This window comes from Momordica charantia (assembly GCF_013281855.1).
Source record: "Momordica charantia cultivar OHB3-1 chromosome 3 unlocalized genomic scaffold, Mcharantia_2.0 BLBB01000003.1, whole genome shotgun sequence".
Classification (NCBI taxonomy): domain Eukaryota; kingdom Viridiplantae; phylum Streptophyta; class Magnoliopsida; order Cucurbitales; family Cucurbitaceae; genus Momordica; species Momordica charantia.
In genome coordinates, this window is record NW_028275161.1 from 18,751,450 (window position 1) to 18,776,290 (window position 24,841).

General features: G+C 32.7%; 2 protein-coding genes across 3 annotated transcripts; both read right to left on the reverse strand.

Moving 5' to 3' along the window:
* Positions 1-831: 831 nt before the first annotated feature.
* On the reverse strand, positions 832-6,031 carry LOC111010685 (potassium channel KAT3). Of its 2 annotated transcripts, none has more exons than XM_088121990.1 (11): positions 5,620-6,031; positions 5,101-5,316; positions 4,888-5,023; positions 4,486-4,543; positions 3,512-3,813; positions 2,589-2,828; positions 2,136-2,234; positions 2,007-2,039; positions 1,705-1,890; positions 1,274-1,601; positions 832-1,170 (listed from the first exon to the last, which is right to left on the reverse strand). In XM_088121990.1, the coding sequence occupies exons 1-11, from the start codon at positions 5,817-5,819 to the stop codon at positions 1,028-1,030; spliced, it is 1,941 nt and encodes a 646-aa protein (XP_087978116.1). In that variant the 5' UTR covers positions 5,820-6,031; the 3' UTR covers positions 832-1,027. The 2 variants fall into 2 exon arrangements, with proteins under 2 accessions (XP_087978116.1, XP_022139881.1); XM_022284189.2 differs by having other exon boundaries at positions 3,512-3,829; positions 4,868-5,023; positions 5,620-6,030.
* A 10,444-nt stretch (positions 6,032-16,475) lies between these two features.
* LOC111010879 (prefoldin subunit 6) lies at positions 16,476-22,616 on the reverse strand. Its single transcript, XM_022284457.2, has 5 exons — positions 22,407-22,616; positions 22,176-22,246; positions 21,606-21,730; positions 19,342-19,402; positions 16,476-16,695 (listed from the first exon to the last, which is right to left on the reverse strand). Exons 1-5 carry the CDS (start codon positions 22,483-22,485, stop codon positions 16,639-16,641), a joined length of 393 nt encoding a protein of 130 aa, XP_022140149.1. The 5' UTR covers positions 22,486-22,616; the 3' UTR covers positions 16,476-16,638.
* Between the last annotated feature and the right edge of the window lie 2,225 nt (positions 22,617-24,841).

The following is a 24,841-nucleotide window of genomic DNA, read 5'->3' on the forward strand; positions in this document are numbered from 1 at the left end:
GTGTACGGTAAATTTGAAAAGTTTAAAGATAATGGTGAAGTAGGCATTTTGGACAGCTCAGTGTGTGTCGTCAACTCCAAAGAAGTGAAGAGGATTTGATCAAGCTCGAGTTTGTGTAATCCCTCTTCGTGAAAATTTAAGTTTACATAGGTAGCATGTGTGTTTTTTTATACGTTTATAATTTGTAAAAAAATAAAAGCTTGCGAGGTAAAATTTTAAAAATTTTAGTTTACATAATTTAAATGATTTGTAGTTTGAGATATATAAAAAAAATTCACGTACCAAACATAAATATGCCACTCAAACTCATCTTAGAGACTCATCTCGAGTGGAAGACTTTCTCAACTACTTAATTTCCAACAAATTCTAAATATGGTCATGACTATCCCCTGAAAAAATAATCTTATTTTTTACATAATAGAAAATCAAAAGTAGAATAATCTATCGTATTATTTCGAGTGGTTAGGATGAATACACATTGGGTATCTTAAATCTTACTCTTTAATCACATTTACAAAATGGGTATCTTAAAATCTTGCTCTTTACACTCATACAAAAAATGGGTATCTTAAAATCTTGCTCTTTACACTTTGTTATTAAAAGCCCAAACAATGGGTTCCAACACATCCCATAAAAGAGAATAGAATCTAATGTTAATTGCTCATCAACAAATGCTAAGAGACAAAAAAAAAAGGGGGGAATAAAAAACTTTGAAGAACATTTATTTTCACAAAATGAAAACTTGAAGCAATTGGATTATGATAAATTTAATTATTTAATTAATTTTCGACACCCAAAATTGAATACTATATTTTCAAAAAAATTCCTATATGGACAAGACATAATGATTTGATGAATGACATTTTTCCCTCAAGAGACAAATTGGTTGTCAGATTTTGGTGGAAAATATTAACAACTAGCCTCAAAGTTACAAGCTTTTGCATTAGCCTACCCTGTGTTGTCAACCAAAAAAAAGAAAAATGAAATAAGAAAATTATAAGGGAAGAAAAAGTTATAAAAAGAAATATTATGGCTCATTTGAGACCACATTTTCAATATCATTATAAAGAAGAAACAAATGGTCACCATCACGAATCACACTTATATCATCAATTTCCGCATTATCTGCACTCAACATTTTTGTAGCCATTTCTCCTCCAAACTTTTCACCTGCGCCAACCAAACAATAAAATCAAACTCCGTATTTAATTTTTTCGCTCACGTAGTCATAATAATTCAACATGATATCAGAGCCAGAGATTCTAACACATACTCGCCATCTTGCGGAGCTCTTCTATTGAATCAGGGATAAATATTAACTTTCCATATTGACTTTTAACTTCTTCGGTTCCATGTCGAGGCAGCATGTGTATGGTAACCCTTCTCTTGGTTTGTCTAGAGACGACACTCGAGCAAGAGGCCGTCGCGGTTGACAAATTTTCTAAGGAGGAGACTACAAAATCTGAAGGACCCCCATTTGATCTTGCTTGTTTGTTTTGAGGAAAAATGTCCCTTTCAGCTCCTTCTAGCTCATCAAACTCTATTCTATATTCATCTAAACTACTGCATATATTGCCCATTCTTTCATATTGCTTCATTTTCTGCCAATATATATCATGCAACAAAATTTGTTAGTTTCTACTCAACAAAAAGGAAAATATAATTTTATTTTAACAATTTGCTCAAATGGTCAAAATTAGTTACCATGAAAAAGTTGTTCATTATAAAGTTGCCATCTTCTGTATTTGATTGTATTATGTACAACAAAGAAGTTCTCTTGAGCCTTAAAATTTGTGAAAGCTTTGTGGTTCGAACTGTGAAAGGCTGTGGCCTTTGACACAACACTCCCAACTCTCCAAACATGTCTCCTGCTGTTGCTTGTCCCATAACCTATGGAAACACAAAATACATATAATTATTTTAAATTTAGAGACAGAGATTAATATTTTGTCCCATAACCTATGTTATAAAAAATAAAAAATAAAATTATATATTTGAGTACATACTCGATCATGCCCATCAATATTGGATATTAGATCCTGCAGTTGGAATCAATAATAATGTTAGCAAAATGGGGCATTTTTCCAAAGAAAATTTTAGAAATTAAGATGAAATTAATTAAGCTTCCTACTCACCACACTGCCTGAGACCAATACATAAAGATCAGTTTGAGCCTCATTTTGGAGTATAACATCTTCCTTTGGTGGAAAGTACTCAGCCTCCACATCTGATACCTTATATACAAAGTTGATTATTACTATTAGACTATCCATAAATTTAAAATACATAAATTATAAATCATCCATCAATTCAAAAACTTAAACTGATATGTTAAATCTATCTCTCAGATAATACAACTTTATTAGGGGGGAGCAGTTTAAATAAATTTTTTTTATTAATATTGTCTTTCTATAAGTGGGCTATTTGGGTTTAGGACTATTAATATGAAATGGGGAAGAAAATGACAGGCCAAAAGATTTGATCTCAAAATATGCATGGTTATTAAATTACTAGAAACCAAAAAGGCTTATAATTTTCTCTTTTTGAAAACAAATTAATAAAAACTTAGCTTAAGAGAGAAAATTTACCAGTTGGAAAAGAAAGTCATGAGAAACTCCTTGAAAAAGATAGACCTGAAGAAGAATGGGGTAGAAGAGATAGTGAGCTATGGAAGCTCTAATGGCTTTTGGAAGGTCGTTCAAGGTGTCTTGTTGTTTCAGCCCCTCGGTTTTGAACTTCAGACATATGTGTGACAACATCTGATCTTGAATCCGACCCGGTAGCTGGTTTCTCGATGCAAACTCTGTTGCAGCTCGAACCGAATCCCTCTGCCAAAGAAAAAAAAAAAAAGAAAGAAAGAAAACCTCCGTATCAACGAACTGGATTGATAACATTCTTGTTCATGTTCAACAATCATTTTTTATTATTTTTTGTTTTTAAAATTTTAAAAAATTTTAAAAATGTAATAAGGTTTTATCTGAAAATTAGAATAATAAAAATTATTTTATTATGTTAATTTTACATATTTATTATACCTTTTATGAGTAAAAAATGGTGAAATAGGAAATTTATCTACGTTTTTTAAATTCTAGAAATAATATATTTTGTTAGAAAAATAGATTAAACAAAAGAACAAAAAAGCAATCACTGGCCCTATTCGAATTTTGTTTATAAAAATACTTTGGATATGGAAAAGTAGTTTACTTCAATTTTTACGTGAGCACAAAAAAGGTGATCATCCGTCAAGATCTAAAAGTATTTTCATGTAAGATGTGTTTAAGAGAAAAATATTTAATTTTACATGAATACTACTCATTTTCTTAATTTCTAAAAGTCAATCAATTTCATTTAAATATTAAAAAAAAGGTAAAAATTAAATAACAATGCAAGAGTATCCATGTGCATGAGATCATCAGAATGAGTTTAAGTCGAAAACATAAAACTAAAAATAAAATCGTCTAGTCCTAAATGCATGCAATGCATGAGAAAGGATAAAGAGACGGGAGCGTACGAAGTTTCGTGTGCGGCTAGTCCAGTGGACGACGAGATTGGTCATGTTTCCGATAAGATACGAAGTCAAACCTAAGTTGAAGAGCATATAGAAGATGTCGAAGAGCATCTCTCTAGGGTTCTCAGCGTGGAGATCGCCATAGCCAGTGGTGGTTAAGGTGGTGATGGACCAGTAAATTGAAGTTATGTAGAGGTTCCATCGGCTGTCGTTCTTAAAATTTGGGTTCACTGCACCAATCCATGTCCTTTTTGGGTCTGGATATTTGTCTGCTATTACGAAATTGAAGCACCCTGCACAGTGCACTGCAAATAATGTAACCTGTCATCGTACCACCACAACAACAAACCGCGCTCGTAGTTAGCAGAAGCTATCAATATTTATAAAGTTCCATCTCAAAATTAGAAGAGTGGCTATTTATATTATAAACCATTGATCAAATCCTTATTTTTTCAATGTGAGATCCTTAATAGAAAATTTTAGAAATTCATGCATCTTTTTAGAACTTCCGTATATCAACTTTTATATTTTCTATTAAATGTCATTGAAAGAGACTAATATAAAAAGAATATAAATTATACTTTTTAGGTACCCACTACGAAATTTTTTCTGTTGGTGTTTTATTTTTTTAAAAAATATTAAAAAGTCTCTCTCCCCTCTCTTGTTTGTCTCTGGACTGTAGAAAGGGTTAGTTTAGGTTTGATGGCCATTGTATAGATATGTATTTTTCTTTAATACAAAATAATCTAGGGATTTAACTAATTGAGTATTTTTATTGGCCATAATTATTTTTTCAATAATTAAGAGAGAAAAATATGAGAACCACGAGATAAGAGAGATTTTTCATTTTTCAAGAAAATAAATAGTTGTCAATTTTTGAACGGTTATCTTTTAAGTGATTAGTTGGTGCCTAATTATTATTAAAAATAAAAATAAAAAGGTGAGGCAAGATAAAGTGATAATTGATGGATGCTTACAGAAATGAGCTTTGTGCAACGGGTCCAGAAATAATTGAACCGGATGTCCTTCTCTAGCCTAAAAAACAAAGCAACCGAAAACGGAGACAGCTCAGTCGAAGCTCGAGATGAAAATTAGGACCTATTTAGTTAGGTTTTCATTCTTGTTTCTGTTTCTTCTTTTTTAATAAAGAAAAATAAAATGATATGATTCCAACGTTCATAAATTCAATAATTATAAAATAATGTTTTTATTCATGGGAGAAGAAAAAAAATATATTTTTATTATTTATAAAATTTCTATATAATTTTTCAAAACGTATCAAATGGACTGCTTTAAGCAAATATTTTTAAAGAATAAAAGAAAGTAAAATAATAAAGAAAATATCATATCAGAAATGACCTTGCGAAGAGAGAGCTGACCCGTCGGAGGCGCCATAGCCGGAGCATGTTCAGAAGCTTGAACCCAACTTCCCCGCTCCGGTTCGTGAACAAGAAACTTATCGACTGCAACGGCGCGGTCGAGCACACGTCGAAAACGAACCACGTAGATAAATACCTATAACCAAAAAATAATCATTTAAAATAATATTCTATTTATTCAGAACTCATTATTTTTAAATTCATCTCACTCACCTGAGTGCAATTCTTTTGGGGTTGTCGACGAGAAGATAGGAGTGGGTATCGAGATAGGCGACGAAGAAAGTTAAAAGGATATCGACGGCGAAGAAGGCATTGACGATGTGGTCGAAGATGAAGAGAGCATTTTGCTTGTAAGGAAGAAACGCAAACTCAAATGGACAAATCCATGCTGAATAGATCACCAGAACCACCAGCCACATCTCCCAAGCTCTGAAATAAAATTCAATACCCCACACACAAAATATATTCTAATTAAAACAACCCATGTTTATCCATCTACTTAATCAGCATTAGCCAGGAGAGAGGAATAAAAGATCTTTATTCTCTTGATAACTCGTTAATTTTCTAAATCATGTACTTTTAAAAAGGATAAAAGACAATTTCAAGAAAGTAGAGAGTAGGTATTGTTTAAAGAAAAGTGAATATAGTTGGAAAGATAATTAAATAGAGTAATAAAGCAAAGTTTATACCGACGAGTGTGTAGACAAGTATTGCGGGACGTTGCATACGTACCGATAGCGGGGGTCGAAAGGGGAAACGATGCGTTTACGGAGCTTGGTTGTTTGATTGATGGTGGCGCCGAGGGAGGGCAAGAGATGAGGGGCAAAGAAAGTAGTGTGGAGAACGCCGTCCGCCATTTGGAACTCCTCATGGGTGAAGAAGCGCTTGAAGAAGTGCTTCGTGCAGAAGCAGCTGGAAGAAGAACATGGCATTTTTTTTTAATTAAACTTATAATTCTCTCTCAGACCACCACGGGATTTCCTCTCCTGGCCTTTTAAATATATATGGGGAGAATGAAGCGCGGGAAGAATTTGAAGAAGTGGCACATAAAATTAATAATTTAAGGGAGCCTTTTTTTTATTTTTTATTTTTATTTTTTTGTTCTTCTGGCTGGAACTAGAAGGCACAAGCGCAGGGAAATTGAGAAATGGTGCTGATGAATGGGGGGGTTGGGAAATCAAAGGTTCACGTGCAGTGCGCGTGATGTACGTGAATGAATACGCTTTCTTTAATATTATTTTCTTTTATTTTTTGTTCTTTTTTGGGGGTGATAATCGGACGGTTGAGATTGATTTTGGGAGCAGTTGGGGAAAGGCGCGTGTGAAATGGTGGGTAGCACTCTCTTTCTTTGGAAGCTCCCATGATTCTCTCCCATTTCCAACTTTCTTGATGCCAAATTATCATTTTATTTTTAGTTCCCCATCATCAATTTTGTCCTAATTTAATTTAGAATAATATTTATTTAAACGCATTTGTATTTCTAGTCAAATTTTAAAAAGAAATCCAAAACAAAATTTTGTAAACTATTCTTTTTTTTTTCCTTCAAAATTTGAATTATTTTGAAAACATTATGAAAAAAGCAGGTAACAAAATAAAGAAATACAGGAATAAAAATAGTAGTTTCAAGCTTAATTTTTTAAAATAAAAAAAATAAAATGATTATGAAACCTGAATAATTAAAAGATCTGTAAAGTCCATTTTAATCATTACCGTGTTATTTGAATCTATATTTTTAAGAGAGATTTTAGAGACGTGAATTTATATATGTATATAAAACTTTTTTAGGTGTAAATGCAGTCTTGTATTAATCCAAAATAAGGATTTATTTATCTTTGTATAAGTCGAAGTACCTATATGGGATTATTTTATCTAAGCAACCTTTCGATATTAATTTTGAGGATAAGAAGTCAATAGTTGAACTCCATAAGATTAGAACTTTTAAATTGACTTCAATTTAGCACAAGAATAAAATTGACTTTTTCCCAAAATTTTATTCGCCTTCTCTCACTTAACTTTCAACAAAAACTATATGTATTATCATTTTCATTTCTTAAAAAAGAAAGAAAGGAAAAAACTCTTCTAATGTAAATATTAAAAGAACACGTGACGTAAATAAAAATCAAAAAAGAAAAACATAAACAATTCAAATGTTTCTTAGCCTTAAAAAGTCAAATATTATATAAACACTTTAAGACTTACTGCTATTTGAGGTTAATTACTACTGCCTTCATCCTAAATTTTTCCGATTATACCGACGTTAATATTTAAGATATCTCTACATCTCTAAATAATCGAGATTTGTATTTTTCCAATTTGTTATATAATATTTTTAAAGAAAAAAATTAGTTGTCTACTAAATATGAAAAATATTTAGGTGCTTACGGACTAGTACTTTATCTTCACCATCGCTAAATTTTTTACGAAGAGAATAGGGAATGCTTTTTATTTTTCAAAAAGAAAAAGTTTAAAAAAAAATTAATTTTTTTTTTTATTTATAGTCAACATAAAAGATAGATGCTGACCGATAAACACCTTAATATTATTCAAGATTCTAAATCATATGAGGGTGGCACAAACCAAGCGCTAAAGTTTGGGGCAGGGCAGATAAGGGACCAGCATCCACCATTTTCATAAATCATATTCTCTCTCCAATATTGTTGAGTTATTGAACTTCAAAACTCTTATGGTCCCAATTTTTTTTGTGGTTCAAAAGATCACACACCAAATCCTTAACTCTTGCCTTATTCTTATATTTGTTTTTGATGTTGACTAGTAGCCAATGTGGAGCTAAAACTTGATTCTCTTGCCCATTGGATAAAATCAAAATGTTCCTTTTTTTTTCTTTTAACTTCATTGGATTGATAACGATTTATTTGTTCGAGAGGGAGAAGCTAAAAATGAAATGGTATAATTGAACAAATCTTAAATAGTTAGGCTTTGTTTCTCATTAATAGGGCTAGTCAAAACGTTTTAAGTATTTGCTTATTATATTTACGTTGTAGGCTAGTTAGCTTAGCGACTATGGTAGTAAAAAAATGAATCTCTTGGCTGGGAGGGAAGAATAAATTTTTCTTTTAGAACTTTTATTAAAATAAATTGTTCTTTTGGAATTTTTTTAAAAACATAGTTTTTTGATACTTTTTTTTTAATATGGTTGGTAATTCGAAGGTGTCTATAAAAATATATACAAAAATAATAATAATCAGAAAAATAAGTTGCTATTTTTAAAATACAAAAAAAGAAAAAACTTATTAAAATGCAGTTGTTATCAAATTGGATTTTGTTTTTAGTTGATGATAGTGTCATTCTATTTATGTGGTTGAGACTTGAGAGAGGCCAGACCTTAACTATTTTGCTTTTTGTATTTATGATGTAGACTAGGAGCCAATGTGAAACTAAAATTTTGATTCCTCTCTTAGGAAGAATAAAAAAATTCTAATTTTAATTAATACTAATAGATATATAGTGAAGTATCAATTGTAGATTTATTTGTGGCTGAGGGGGAAGAAAATTATTTTAAGAATATTATATTAAAAATAAGAATGGGGAATTCGAACTTCTAACCAATCAAAAGATGTTCGGATAGTTCACTGGTGTGTTTTAGTAGCAAAATCAAATCTATGTTAGAAAGTTGTGTCAAAGGCACTTGATCTCTTTCTTATTTGAAAGTAGCATAAAACTATATACATTTGAAAGTAGTTTTAAAAATGTAAATTATAATATTTAAAGTATTTGTTGATAAATATTATTTTTCCTAAGTGAAGTAGTTTTTGTTGGAAGTATGCTTAAAATTAAACACACTTTAAACAATTTAACTATAAAAAAAGATTTTCAAATTTCAATAAAAGATGGTTGAGAGATGGAATTAATGTCAATGTGCATTAAATGTGAAAAATATATATGAAACTAAAGACTAGAACCACAAAGAGCATTTTAAAGTGAAAAGACTCGAGAGATTGACTTGTATCACTAAATAACAATGAAAAGGGACGAAGAAAAAAGTTGTTTCCTTTCCTTCAATAATATATATGGCATGCCTTAACAAATAAAATTCAAAAAGCCAAGGGTCTAGATAACAAGTACTCGCTACCTAGGGTAGAATATTGGGGCCTAATTGGCATGGTGTATAGGTCATATCCAACTTAAGAGGCTCTTTTTGAGTAGTGGCACATGAAGGGTTGTTCCCGTTCGAGCCAAGATTTAGCCACGGGGTGTTTATGGGTGTTGGATTAGGTTGGGTTGAAGTATACTTCTTACGTCCAATCCAATTGTTCGGATTGTAAATTTATTCGACTCAAATAATCCTTATTAAATAATGAACCCAACCGTGAAATATTTAACTGAGATAGTTTGTGCGCACACTTGGACTAATTTCACGAAACAACCGCTTGACCCTACTACATTTGGTTTTCAAGAAAACACATGAGAAATTAATTCCTAGTTAGGTGTCCATCATGAGAATCTATTCTCTCTAAACTCTTTTTGGTTTACCTTCGCTCCTTTGGACCAATGAGCCAACTCATGATAGTTTAATATATGTTTAATTTTATGGTAAGTAAAAGAAATTGTTCTGTTAATATAATAAATTCATGTTGTTCGATTTAACTCAAATTCTTATAAGTGAACCCTTGAACTAACTCAATCCATAAAGTTAATTCTTATAAGTGAACCCTTGAACTAACTCAATCCATAAAGTTTCATTTATTTGAACCAAATTCAACTTAACCCAATTCGTATTGGTTGAGTTGGATTGATCAGAGTACACTTTTAGAAGCCATCAAGGTTTTTCCCCCTATTGGTGAAATTGCATTTCTTCTTAAATAAAGGCTAGTGTCCCTTTCCCCCTATTTGGTGATATTTCCCCTAGCTAGCTTTCCTTTCTTTGAAAGGGTCATTGTGTGAGTAATTTTCTTGTCTCTCGATTTGTCTTCCAAATGCAACTAAAAGGATGACAAGATGAGATATTTTGCTGATAGTTGAATCTAGCTTCTATTTTATGTTGCTCTAGTGAAATAAGTAGATAGCTCCTAATTTCATATCTATGGAAAATGTACCACTACTAAAAATTATAAAAATTGAGCCTTTTTTTAACTCGTTGAAGTATATATTTTCGATACATCTAGATGTGGAAACTGTTATGTGACCATTAATCAAATTAAAAAAAAAAAAAACCCCAATTATAACAAAGAACATAATAAAAACTAATTAAATTTATAAGTTTCATAAAGTTAAAAGAAAACAACTTCTAAAAAATATACATACATCTAAATATGCAATGGAATCAAAATTAGTCATAGCAATCTATCATAGTCCAGATCATGCATGATTTGCTCACCCCAATAACAACAACGTACAAAATCCGTAGAGGAGTGGGTTTTAAAAGAATTCTCAACTAATAATTTCACGCACTTGAGTGGACAATTGCACCTAATTAAACACACTCATTTGAAAACATTCAAAAAAATAAAAAAAATAAAAGATATAATTCATCATGTGTTATAATCTCTCTCTATTATTATTATTATTACCTGTTGGACAGATTTTGATATATTTGAAAGCAAATACTCGAAACAAATTTTTTTAGGGAAAAAAAACCCTTGTATTATAAATTTATAATTATGAAGACTCACACAATTCCCATTACATGATAAGGAGGTAGAGGGGTTTGCATGCAAATATAATGGAAATTGGGTGGGGGTTGTATTTAATTAATTAATGTGGTCGACATGCAAAAAAGAAAAATCAACAAAAACATAAATTTGTAACATCCTAGTCCTCGAACCCCCAAAACGAGCTTACGATTTTGATGTGTCACAAAACAATACTTTTGATTATATATTATGAAATTCGATAGATCATGGTTAGTCCGTGTTTTCGATATGATTATAGTGATAGTGATAGTTTAATCAGACTATATATAGTTATTATGTATTATAGCTAAGTCGAATCAAATTACTCTATTAATCTAACTATATCTATGTGTATATTATTAAAACGGCTAGTTTTAGAAAGAAGTTAGACATTGATTACGTATGAACCGAACTTTAATTGTTGTTTATATTGTTTAGAGGGTTGAATATCAACCACCAAAATTATTGTTGTTTTGGTGGTCGAATATTAGGCGATTTTAATTGATGTATGATAAACTAACTTTTTTTTTTCTTTCATTGTTTATATCTTAACTTTGGAAGATTAAATTAAGTTGAGTTTGAAAAGTTATTCCAATTTAGGAAAAAATTACCGAATTATTTTTAATTATAATTTTTTTAGTGCAATAATTGCATGAATGGAGATTGAATAACTAATTTTTTAATTAGAGTTAAGAAATGTGATTAATTTGCAAAAAATTATTTGATTGAGTTTGATTTGAGTGCTGAAATGATTTTGTGAAAGATTGACATTTTTGTTGATGATGCAATGTCTCCACTTGAAAGCAAATAGGATTGCATCAGCTTGGTCTCCCATTTTCAATCCTACGTGGAATTTCACTATCTAATTTCATTTGGAGATTGGAGAAATTGGATTCTTATTAAGAAACTCTCAATTTCAATTATTTTGTAATTTGTGGGTCTGTTAATTTGAAGTTGTGAATTTTAATTTTGCTGTGGGAGTAAATTCAAGTTTTTGAAATCTTATTTCTTCAACTCTTACTAACTTTGAAATCATAAACTTACAAATAAACCAGTTTCTTAAACTTATTCCTTCTTTTCTTCAAATAAAAATTATAAATTCACGTCTTTAATTTATTATGCATATTCAAATTTTCTAATCGCAATTTTTAAAATGAGGATTCAACAAAAATATACATTCAAGTGACTATTTTTTTCCGAGTTCCGTAATTGAATAGGAATAGGAAGTTGAACTTTCAATCTCAAAGAAACCAATAAATATGCTTCCACAACAGAGTCATTCTCAAATTGGTTAGATGTAAATATCTTCATTTTAATAATAATAATAATAATTTTCAAGCAAACAAAAATTCTACTTTAACCCGGATAAATCGCTAAAAATAAAATAAAATATCTTAAAGTAGTCCTCTAAACAAGATCTACAGTCGTAGAGAAACATCATTGCATAATCGTACGTCTCCAAGAATGAAAAAAGATTGGGATAATGACGTACGACAAGCTCAAGCATGGATCATTGCATGAAAATTTCAAGGATGGCATCATGCTATTCAGATATCATATCCTCAAGCCTTTTTTTTTCTTGTCAAAAGAAAATATATATATATTCTTAAGAGCATATATATATATATATATATATATATATATAATTAAGCTCTTAAGGGAGAGATTATTGAGTTATGATTACTACTGCTTGGTTTTAATTTTTTTTTTTTTTTTGTCTTTGAATTACATAGGAAATGAATAGACATTTTTATTGTAACGCTAAAAAAATCGACAAAATATTAAAAAGAAAATCAACAAAACATAATAATGTGAACATAATATTGATTAATAAAAGTTTCTAACTTGCCTAAAAATGGGGGTTTATTTGTTAGTTTAAATATTTATTATGAATTTTTTATATTAAATTTTTTCAAACAATCGATATTTTCTAGACATCTCCATAAAATTGGGCAAAGCTCTTTGATCGACCGATCATTTGATTGATCAACAGCCAATGCAGGTTTGAGATCTCGATATTTTTACCGACATAAACCTTGTCAACCACCATCAGATGAAGCCAAAGGAAAAAAAAAATATCAACGACCAAAACTATATGTAAACCAGAAAAGAAAAATTAAGACAAACAAATACAAAGGATTAAACTCATGTACATCAAAGTCATAAACCTGCCAAAAATAGTTCAAACTACGTTTTTTCTTTTGTTTTGTAATTCGTGTCCGAACCAGCTTGCATAGCTACGTGACAAAATAAAACCTATTTAAGACTTTCATCCAAAGTTTAAACTTTCGCCTCATTCCTGCCTATTAAAGATATGAGTAGAGTGTCAATTGCTCAATAAATAAGATATTTATTATTGCCAACCTGAGCATAATGTAACTAATTAAGACATTTTTTCCAACTAAAAGATCGTGAGTTAGATTCTCCACCTCTATACGTTGTACTTAAAAAATAGATAAGACATCAATACTAGTTCAATCCATTGTTGAACTAAAGAACAGGTATGAATGGAGTGAATTAAATTCAAAGCATAAGAAAGTAAAGGCTCCAACATTTCAAAGCTTGTTCCACCCATTTCTAGAGAGAGAGAAAGAGAAGTTAGAATTTATCTATACAATTCACAAAGCAACAACCACAAGAAGTTAAAGAAATTTTCCTTTTCACTATTGAGAATGATAGAGAAATAAAGAAAAGAAAAACCGAAAGTGTTTTTATCCTCCTTCACGTGGGAAAGCCTGCCTTGCCTTAGTGCTATTGTAGTTGATATAATGATCAGATATGAAGACCACAAAGTCAAAAATCAAATACCAAGTACCTTACGCGTGCTGCTACCTTCTTGTTGTATACATAGATATCTAATTTGCAAAGACAGAGTGAGCAGTAAAAAGTTGGCAGCCCATTTGCTTTGTGACAGTGAACTTTGGAGCTAACCTTAGACATATTCATGTGATTATTCTTCAGGACTATGAGTATACAAGTCGAAACCACGGGCTGTTATACTCTTATTTCATGCCTTTCTTCGTCAACGGTTCCATATGGTGAGGTCCTGAGTAAATTACACCGAAACATCCTAGGCTGTTGGGTTAAACTCGAATGCGGTGACCACAGTGCAGGGGAGATTGCATTAAAATAACTCGACGCTAGGACGATAAAGAGCTTAGTGTCACAATCACACCTTTTCAAAGCAGCTCGAGCGATTGTGCGGCACTTGCTCTAGCTCAAACGAGCAAGTCAGTCGGGAAAAACTGTAAGTTGCGGACAATCTCGGTCGTGGGTCTAGCCTCCGCTCACGTTTTAGGAGAAAATTAGTTTTAGAAAACGTGAGAGAGAAAAACAGTTGAAAACATCTTTAAAACAAGCATTGTAGACATTGGATGCAAGAAAGCTTTGATTGCAAGAAAGTATACAACACTTGGTCGGGGGGAGGTTTGATGACTACTTGGTCCCCCCTAAGGTACATTATAAGGCATTTTTGGTGTGGCAGGTGTAGACGTCCTAAGTGGCGAGGAGTCACTCGGTGGCCTACAGGGCCCGTGTGAACTCCGATTGGCTTGAAATTTGGCGTGCTTACCTATCTTACTAATACACGCCTAGTTCCAAAGCCGCTCGGCCAAATTCCACCTACAACCTCAAAAACCCGATACAAGAAAATTACACTAGAAAGCTTTAAAGACATGAAAGGAAAGCGAGTGGTGAGGATGGTTTGGACATGCGGCCATGGGTAACACACCCTGGACAAGCATGCCCACAACACTTAGCATCTCTGGTTCTTATTCCAAACCCCAATTACTTTTGTCCACTTTTCTCACTCACCCCACATCTTGATCTTGGGATAGCAGGTACTGCTTTCTTTGAGGTACCTCTAAGAACAAACTCAGTTGAAATGAAGTGGGGCTAAGCGCATTTGGCTATGAACCACAAATACTGGGGGTGAACTTATTTCTCAATTGAGTAGAAGCCCAGAGAGACAATACAATATACTGCCATTGTCCATTCCATTGGTTGAAAAGAATGACAAATCAGATCCAATCCGTAATGCTACCACTATCCAACTGCCTCAAGTTCAAAAACGCTATCATCCATTTAATTAATTGTTCACAGAATGATTTGAACTGGTAAAATTTAGGGATAAGTTTACTACTGTATGTTGTCTAATAATAAAGCATGCATACGCCTAATGGTTTTTCCATGTGGTGCTGTAAACCATTTTTGACACATTGTCTTGATAATAAGAATGCCCTTTCCCTTCGGGTAATAATAAAATATTAATAGGTCAATAAGGACATATTAGTTATTAGTCAAGTAATTAGTTATAAGTAGAGGGAGTAGGATGAGATGAAGGTAGGTAATTGTTTAGTTGGTTTAGGCTTTTACAAAAATACTCAAATGAAGGATCCTAATACCTCAAATTACTTGGGAGTGGTTTCTTTCATGTCTCTTTCGGGGTTGTTCGGTAAGGATGGGAGATTGGACAACCATCACAACTTCCAATCCCTGAGTGACATCAATCAGAAAAATCCTAGTTTGTGGGCAGAAGCTTCTAGGGGAATGTGGTCTATGTTGAAAATCAAGCTAACAAGCCACTAAAACCATACAAAAAAAGATGGTCTGCGTTAGGGGGTAGGAGGTTTGGGATCTGCACCAGCACATGCACAAAGGCAGCAGAATGATTTGATCACATGCACAATGATTCGCAATACCTGGACCTCCTTGCTTGGTCGCCAAATGGATTCTATGTCAATTACCACATCATACTTTAATTTTGTCACGGCTTAAAATCAAAATGAAGAGATAAAGCCAAGGCGATTCAAAAAGAGAAATCATTAGACTCGAAAAGTAATTTGGGAAGTATGCCATAAATAATTAAGGCCACTCTCCTTCCCTTCCACCATGGTCACCTCAACTGCATTGCTATCTGATCTAATCATCACCAGGGCAGTGCCCTCCAAATGGTCCCTTCTCTGTCTCTCCTCTTTCTTTCCTTCTCCTTCAAAAGCCACTCATTCCAAAAGAAGAAACTCCCCTTCCCTAGAAGGCTTCTCTTCAATCGAAGGAGCTTTCAACGGAATGTCTAGCTTCCTGAAAGTGAAGATGCTTGTGGTGGTGTTTGGTAGGATATTTAATATTTTGCAAATTACTATAGAAATGATATATTCTAAAACTTCAGAGAGCAAAGAAGTCAAGTCTAGAAACCGGGACAAATAGATGAGGGATTTCCGGTAAATTACACCCACAACCTAAAACATTCGATTTCTGGATTTTTATTTCAGGTAATCACTGAATGGGGACAGAAAGTGGTCTGAAAAGCTTTATGAGCCACCAATCTTGTATGGTTGGCACCTGATTGTTCTATCCAATTTGACAACCTCTGTTGCTTTCAATCACAAAGAATTATTGAAAGGGGAAAAGTTTGAATTCAAAATGGGTTCATACCATAGTGGTGACCTATCTTTTTTTTTCTTTGATAAGAAACGTGTGTATTAGATAGTGGTGACCTATCTAATAAATTAAATATCCTAAGAGATGTATGTAAGCTAGCCTAAATACTCAAGTTATTTTCTATAAAGCAAAAACCATCTGAACTGAAAAGGTTTTAGTCAGACTAAAATGGGGATGATCATTACCTAGAGCAATAATAGGTAGACTAAAAGATGGGCAACAAGGTGTATGGAACCACCATTAAGCTGTGAAGGAAATGAACTACCAGGCGGAGTAAAAGATAAGAGCACATACAACAGTCAATAGCAAAAGTCCATTCAGACCAAAGAGTGGCAGACACCAACCTAGGGTGGATAAAACCACCGTCCCCATATATACCCACCCTTGAAATTCAGAAGCAGTTTATCATCGATGCCTTTTTTTTTGGGATGCCAAATTCTTGTCAAATTTGAAATTACAAATGGTAAATATTTTTTTTGGAGATGCCAAGTTGTCATCAAATACTTTGCAAGGAGTATGGAAGTTCAACAGACGCAATGCACATATCTATTATCAAAATCGAACTAATTAGATAGAGTCAAGCTTTTGAGTGAGCAAGCGCATAATTAACTGGTACAAGAGAGATTGAAAAAGATAGACAGAAATTTAGGACGTACAGCTGAAAAACAACGAATAAAACATGTTACGCTTTAGCTTTTCCAGCCTGCAGAGATTGAATCCTCTGCTGTAACTTCAATATCTGCAAGACAGCAAACCAACAATAAGCAATTGATTTGAAAAGTATCTGACTAGTTTATCCACAGCAGAAAAGGTTTATGCTAAACAATTAACAAATGGTACTGAAATATGACAGAAGTTTTCTGTCATCAGGGACAATTGTGGCAAAAGAAGCCTATTATTCCTAGTCGGCCTATTCTTAATTTTAAGCATTACACTCAGAAATTCATCAGCAGAAAAACATTCCATGCCAGTATGATAGCTTCATTTTTTCCACTGTTCAGGTAGATAGCCTTTTCCACTTGATCCAAGACCCAACATATTGGGTTCTGCACTATTGCCTTAACTTCAATCTAAACAAGCTTTCACATAATACTTAAACTCATCACCTGAACTAGAGAAAAAAAGTAAACCTGGTTGTCAATTGTTTCGATTGCAAAGGACTTCGATTTAGTTTCTTTCTTACTCCAATTAAGTTTGATAGAGGGTTTCCATTTGACTTAAAACAACAACTTCAACTTAAACATGGGAAAGTTCCAAAAACCACTATCCAGTCCAACTTTTTTTATAAGAAAACGTTTCACCAAACAAAGGAGCAAAATGAAACAACCTAAAAAGAGTCAAAAAGAGAGGATGTACATTGTAACAAAAGAGTCAAAAGACGAGGACTTATCTTCAAAACACCGATGTTTTCTTTCTAACCAAAGGTTTCAAAAAAGGGCTTTTGACGCACAACTCCAAAGCAACTTCAACTATTACTACCATGAGTTCAACCTAGATATAAGGTAGTGGGCAGGGGAAGGCCATGCATCTCCAACTTAGTTTCACATCAAGGAGAGAGGGGATGAAGGAGAATGCTCAGAAAACATCTTATTTTCTCAATTTACCTGTGGTTTAAAATAAAATTCCCTTGTTTTCAAAATTTTTTTCACAAGACACATTTTACATTTGTTTTGTGTATTCATCTTCCTTATAACTGTCAGCATTTGTACCGGTTTGCGCACATCTCAACTATTCTCACAAGATTAGGGGTGTAATCGGTTCGGTTTAAAGGTGAAACCGAAACCGAACCGATAATTTTTAAAGAAAATAATTTGAAACCGAGCCTAACCGCCTAATTGACAGAAACCGCACCGATCGAACCCGTTGGTTTGTTTAGGCGGTTTAACTGTTTAGGTAATCAAATGCCAATGTTGCGCAGGTTCGGATCTATCTGTACGACTTCAAGGTCGGTTGTGCGGATTTAGGTCATTTTTGCCTCACTAAATTGATTCAACGGTCTCTTTCTCCATTTTTTTCTTTTTCCATCAATCTCAAAACTAGGCTGGGTTTTTTCAACCATAATCATAACCCAGGAGATAAGAGAAGATTAAGGAAAGAGCCAACCAGACATTTCCTGGAGAGAGTCTACACTCTATTTGGTTTTGTATTTCATTGATTTTGAGATCTCACCTATGGGGTTTCATGGATCAGGAAGGAGATGACGAGATTCCACCGGTGTGATTCGGCTATTTTTGGGATTTGAGTATTTGGAGAGAGATTTCAGGAATAAGAAGATTTGGGTATTTGAACTTTGAAGAGAGAAGATTGTGAGGAGGAGGTGACAACTCTGGGATTTTCTATTTTTGGGATTTTGGTATTCGGGGAGGAATTTTAGGCATATTTACATGGAAAGAGGGCTGGTTTTGAAGGCGGAAGGTGGGCTTCAAATAATATGGGCCTAGGCCAAGTGGTGTGATGATGGAGAGGGATTTCAAGCATATGTTCTTACATGTACTCGTTTGGCTCTGGACCAACCCAAAACGAAAATCAATTCGACGTCGGTTTCGATCGGTTGGGTCAGTTTCTCTTGCACCCCTACACGAGACAATCGTCTAATCCTACTACATTTGATTGCCAAAGTAACTCATGCGATTTAAACCCCATGTAGGTGGCCACCATGGTTTGAACCCTGGAAACTCAATGACACAATTACACAACCAATGTATAGATCCTGCATAAAGTCATCACCATAGTTTGAATTCATTCCCTCTAAGACTTTCACTATTTACATAGGCTTTTATTGACCACTAGGTCGAACAAGGATAGTTTTGTATTCATCGTTTCTAAAAACAAGTAATCATTTGTGGATTCTCCAACAAACAAGCAAGAATCAACAATCAAGCACAAGAAAGAAAAAAATTGATTGCTTTCCTTGGGGTCTTGCAAATATCACCAAAAAGATTAGCTTTAAGATCTATAGAAATACAAAAAGAACAAACCGCATCTCTCTAAGATAACCGTCTAATCCTACTACATTTGTTTCCCAAGGAACTTGTGAGATTATCCTATATAGGTGGCCACCATGGTTTGAACCCTTGAAACTCAATGACACAATTATACAACCTATGTATAGATCCTGCGTAAAGTCATCACTATAGTTAGAATCCATTCCCTCTAAGACTTTTACTATTTACATAGGCTTTTATTGACCACTAGGTCAAACAATGATAGTTTTGAATTCATAATTTCTAAAAACAAGTAAAATCATTTATGGATTATCCAACAAACAAGCAAGAATCAAGCACAAAAAAGAAAAAAATTTATTGCTTTCCTTGGGTCCTGCAAATATCACCAAAAGGGTTAGCTACTTAGCTTTAAGATCTATAGAAGTATGAAAAGTACAAACCGCATCTCTCTTGCTATTTTGCTTCTCTTCCAAATCTTGAAGGGCTGAATCAAGACGTTTCCTAATTGAGAAATATCATTTAATTAAAGTTCATAAAAATCGTGACTGATACAAGAAAACTATATTACCACGGTAGAAGAAGATTGCTGCGACTAATAGAGTAAAATGCAAGAATATCGATCTGGAAAATTAGCACCCAAAATAAAAGGTAAACTTTCTCTCTCCGTTAATAAATCTCTCACTTCCTATTTCTTATTGATGGTCTAACTCGGCACTCTTGTTAAATCTCCTCCTTTCACTCTAGCTCTTCTTATGTTTAGCTCACTTTCTAATCTACCTACCCACCTCTTTTTTTTAAGCTCATTTTCTTAACCAAAACGTCGCTAATAGATTGGAGTTTTTTTTTAGTACAAATTAGAGTATATTTAATTCTTTTTCAATACATTCTAACATTCCCAATACATGTGAGCTCAAAATATTATTTATTTACGAGGCCCAATAAATAATTATTAATATTAATCATTTAAGAGGAAATGACATTGTAAGGCTTGAAATAAGGAATTCCTGCTCTAATATCATGTTAAATCATAGTTCAACTCAAAAGTTTAAGTTAATAAGCTAAGATAGATGTAATTATTTGACATACTAAATATTCCCTCATAGTGTCTGCTCGAATATTAGCACACAACATATAACGTGTGGACTATACATTAAATGGGGATAAGATGACATTATAGAGATTTAAACCTAATATCTTTCATTCTAATACCATGTTAATTACCACTAGACTCAAAAGTGTAAGTTGATAAGTTAGGAATATATTTAATCTCTTTTAGTACATTACCAATACTCCCGTCCACATGTGAGCTCAAATATTAATTTGATTAATGAAACCTTACCTCTACTCCCCTAAAAAGAACTACTATACAAGGTCTAACATGTAGACTATTACACGAAATGGGAAAAGATTACATTGCACTATTGTAGAGATTTGAATTTGAGCCCTCTCACTCTCATTCTAATACCATGTTAAATTACCACTAAACTCAAAAGTTGAAGTTTATAGATTATGATTGTTATCAAAACTTTCCTAAACATATGAGCTCTAACATTAATTTGATTCATGAAACCTTGCAAGTAAACTATTGATATTATTCATATAGGCACAGTTCTCATAGTTGGTGATAAAACACAAATGAAGCATTGCGATAAGTCTATCTTATGGCTTTCACTCCCTCTTCCTCTCTCATTAGCACCTTATTCATCTGCCTGTTGGCTCGTTGTATTACGTATTCTTTCTCTCCCCCTTGTTGTTCCAATTGCTACTTTTCACTTAGCAGTTAAAAGCTCTATGGAGTACAAGGTGTTTGTCATTAACTTTGTCAAAAACTCTATGGAAGGAATGATAGAAGGAAGGTGTAGTTTAATGCTTACACCATGGCCTAGAGTGAGGATGTTCTCTGTGAACTTATTCCTGTGCCCTCTCTCTCAAAAGTTACTTAGGAGGCTTTGGATCAGTCATATCTTGGTGTGGTCAAAAAGATCGCTAACAAAAGAGGAAGCAGAACTATTTGAAACTAGAAGGCAGTAGTAGGAAGCCAAACTTGGTCGACCGGATATTGAAAAAAAAATAGTTGAACTTTAGGCATATTATTCAGAATTCCATCCATAAACTTGCATCTTCAAAACCTGAGGACCCTATCCTCCTAACAACCTTTCCCTGGCAGAGATGCTATCTCCAACCAATTTTGGTCAGGTTCAGAAAGAAAAAATATAGGCATTGGAGAAAAGATGAGGAAAGATTTTGGTAATAACAGTATTCCATTTATCATCCTTGATTCGGAAGGTTTTATTTTAATAATGTCCTTTGGCAAAGTTTCTCTCTACCCTCTACCCTCTAGCTAATAACCCTTCTTTCTTGTTTGGAAGTATATATTATCTCATAAAAACTAAAATAAAGATGAGAAAGTCAATGGCTTCTACCAAAATAGTCTAGGATTTTGCTTGAATGTTACCAAGTAATGTTTTCTGGATAGTGGATAATTGGTACCAGACATGATATTATCGTTCAAAACAAAGTAACAACTTGATAACTGAGAGATATAAGAGAAATTTAAATGACAGAAGAATCATAGACTTCAAAAAAATCCCATTAGTAGTTAGTTAGATAATGGTTTTCAAATGATTAGAGCTATGGTATTAGAGTCACTACTATCCATTAACTGCAAAAACTAACAGAAAAAAAAACAAATGAAAAAACATACAATTCAGCAGAGATGTAGTCTATTCGCTTGCGAACGTTCGCATTTGCTTCTGCCAGATCCTGCTTCACGAGTACTGGACCAATCAGTTTATACACATTTGCATCATCATTCAGTAGATCCAATTCCTGCGCATGCAAGCAAACAAGCCAAGCAAGAAAGAACATGTTCACAGCTAGTAGAAATCAATTTGTCTGATAAAAAAAAAAAGATACATTGATAAGAAAGCTTTGAATTTCTCATTGTATACCAAATCAAATAAATTAAACAAAAAAAAGTTTCATAATCTGAGCTACATTTTATATCAAGTGAAAAACATCCCCTTGACACAATCGGCCCCTGTGACCTCTTAATTCTACTACAATACAATAATTAATTATAACACGGGAAAATCTAGACTGAAACGGGAAAAAAATCGATAAAATCAATAGTGCTCTTTGCAACACTTCTGCACGGACAGAAATACCCAGGTCACCAAAATTGTCGTCCTTCACCTCCTCGCTATTGAACTACGAACAACCATATACTTTAATCTACGAGAGAAAAAAAAAGGTTGTGAAGGTGTGTCAAAACCTTAAGGACGAGCTCATTCTCACCCAGCTGAATAGTGTATTTCTTCCTCACTTGGTGGTTCTTCGCAATATCTGATACATCCATCAACTGTTAGGGTTTTTGTGAAAGTAAGTTGATTGTACAGAATCCAGATAGAACATTCGACACAGTAATCTAATTGAAATATTAAAGTTTCGATAAATCGTGCAAGTGGTGGGAACAGGGGGGAGCGAAAATCAATTGGAGGCTTGCCTTTCTGTAGCTTGCTGAGCTCGTTGGCTTTCGCCTCCAGCTCGCGCTGTAGTTCTCGAAGAGCGCTTGCAGAACTCATTGTTACTGGATCGTCGACTTCCTCTGCGCGCGGAAGGCAGTTCGGAGACCAGGTTAATTTACACAGTGCTCCAATTTTAAATGGGAAGACAAATGTAGGTCAAATTATACTTTTTTTTTCTTTTCTCTTTTCCTTTTCTTTCTCATTTTCAACTGGAAAAATTCAACTACTGCAACGTAACCATCATATTAAGTAGCCGTCTGCGCCTAGGTCAATCGGTTCAGAAATCGATATTTCTATTATACCACAGAAAATTGGATAAAATATGAAAAATATCAACAAAATATAGTAATATATATATATATATATGTGTATATCATATCATATTATTACTCGTACTTAATTTATTTATCAATATAAAAGTATTCTTTATCAAAAAAAATAAATAAATACAAAAATAGTTATTTGTCCATTTAAATATTTTTTATGATTTTTTATTTTTCTAATTTTTATATAAATATTATTGGCATTGATATTTTATCATATTTCCATTAAATTAGACTTCAACATTTTCAAACCTTTGTTACTATTATACTACTTTTTATTTATTTGATTTTACATTTGTAATAAATTTTTTTAGTTGCTAAGTTGAGTATAACTAATTGGTTAAGTGTGGTAAGTTTGAATCCCTATTTCTACACTATTTAAAATAAATATAGTTTTTCTTTAACATCTTTTTTATTTGACAAGTTTTTTTACTACATCAAATGTAGAAATGAAGAACTTCAGACATCTAAATAAGGATCATTATACTTTTATAATAGTTTTTTAATGTTAAAGATCACACGTCAAATTGAATACATGATAGTAAAGTGAATAAATATATGTACTGTCGGGTAGACATTTTTTTATATATAGTTGGTTAAATATATAAAACAATATGTTATATTTTAGATAATTATCAATTTAGTCCTTAAGATTGTCAGTGAATTATACTTATCAAATGGGTTCTTTAAAAAAAATTAAAAGTAAAAAGAAAAAAAAACAAATTTTTCAAATGACTTAATAGGTATAATCGAAAATATTAAAAGATAGGATAATTGAATTGATAAATATCATTTGGTTTTTTTCGATTTTAATTGATATTCTTGATTGAAGACAAAGATATATGCCAATTACCGCCCAACTATATTCATTTTGGCCAAAATTTTACATTAGTTTCTTAAGTTTTAATCGAGTTTAGTGTTTACTGTAAAACTAATTAATAATCGACAAAAAATGGACATACACAAGTGAGGTGGTGTTTTTAGTAGTAGTGAGGTGATTTATTTCAACGTGAATAATTAATGATTTGTGACATTGAGAGATTATAGTGCTAGTACATAATGTCAACTTGAGCATAATTCAACCGTTTAAAGTACATATCACGATGATTGTAGATTATAATTTTAATGTAAACTTGAGCATAATTCAGTTGTTTTAAATATGTATCACGATGATTATAGATTCTAATTTCCATCCCACTAACAAAAACTATATATATAGAGGGTGCATAACAATATGTTGAATAAAAAAGTAATATGGAAATTAGTTGCACATTTTTTTTTTTACAATCAGGCTAAATAGCCTTTTTCAAATGCATTATGAAATGAGATGTGGTCCCTTTCTTCATTAAATATTTGCTGACATCAATTTTGTGTGAAAATACATATTTATCCTCTTCATTTTTCTCCAATTTATTACTTTCTCCCCCTTTCTCTCTCCTATTCCTTCGCTCGTATCGTTATAAATTCTCTCTTTCTTGAAAAATTCAACCAACTTTCTCTCTTTTATTTACTCATTATAAAAAAACCCTAAATATTTCTTGATATCTTCCTCCTTATCACCCCCGCCTCTTCCCATTCCCATTATTTTTTCTTCACCTTCTCTGAAAAAACAAGCAACAAGCTCCATTTACGATTTTTTTTCTGATGAGAGACATACGTCGAGAGCGAGAGGAGTGAGAGCGACAGGAGCAATAGCCTTTTTTTGTGTGTTCTATTTTTTTTATGTGGGGGGTTTGTGTAAACACTTTGTTCTTGGTGTTATTTGTCAAGTTTTTACCTCTCTTTTAGTGTGACCCGTTCTTTTGTGTGCTGTGTATTTGTTATTTTGTTTTTTGAATTTTAAGCTCCAACACTGGAATCAAGCAAGATTGAGAGGAGACGAATGAAAAATAAGGAAGAGAGAGGAGAGAGAAAAGTGCATGTCTTCCAAATCAAAACAAAAAATCGAAAATCAAAGGAAAACAAAAAATCGAATGGGATGTTGTGTAGAAAAAAATGGAAGAAAGAGAGAGGGAGAGAGATGAGTGCACGTTCTTGAAAAATCTGATAGTGAAAAAAAAATCAAATCACACAGAGAGGAAAAGAATGTG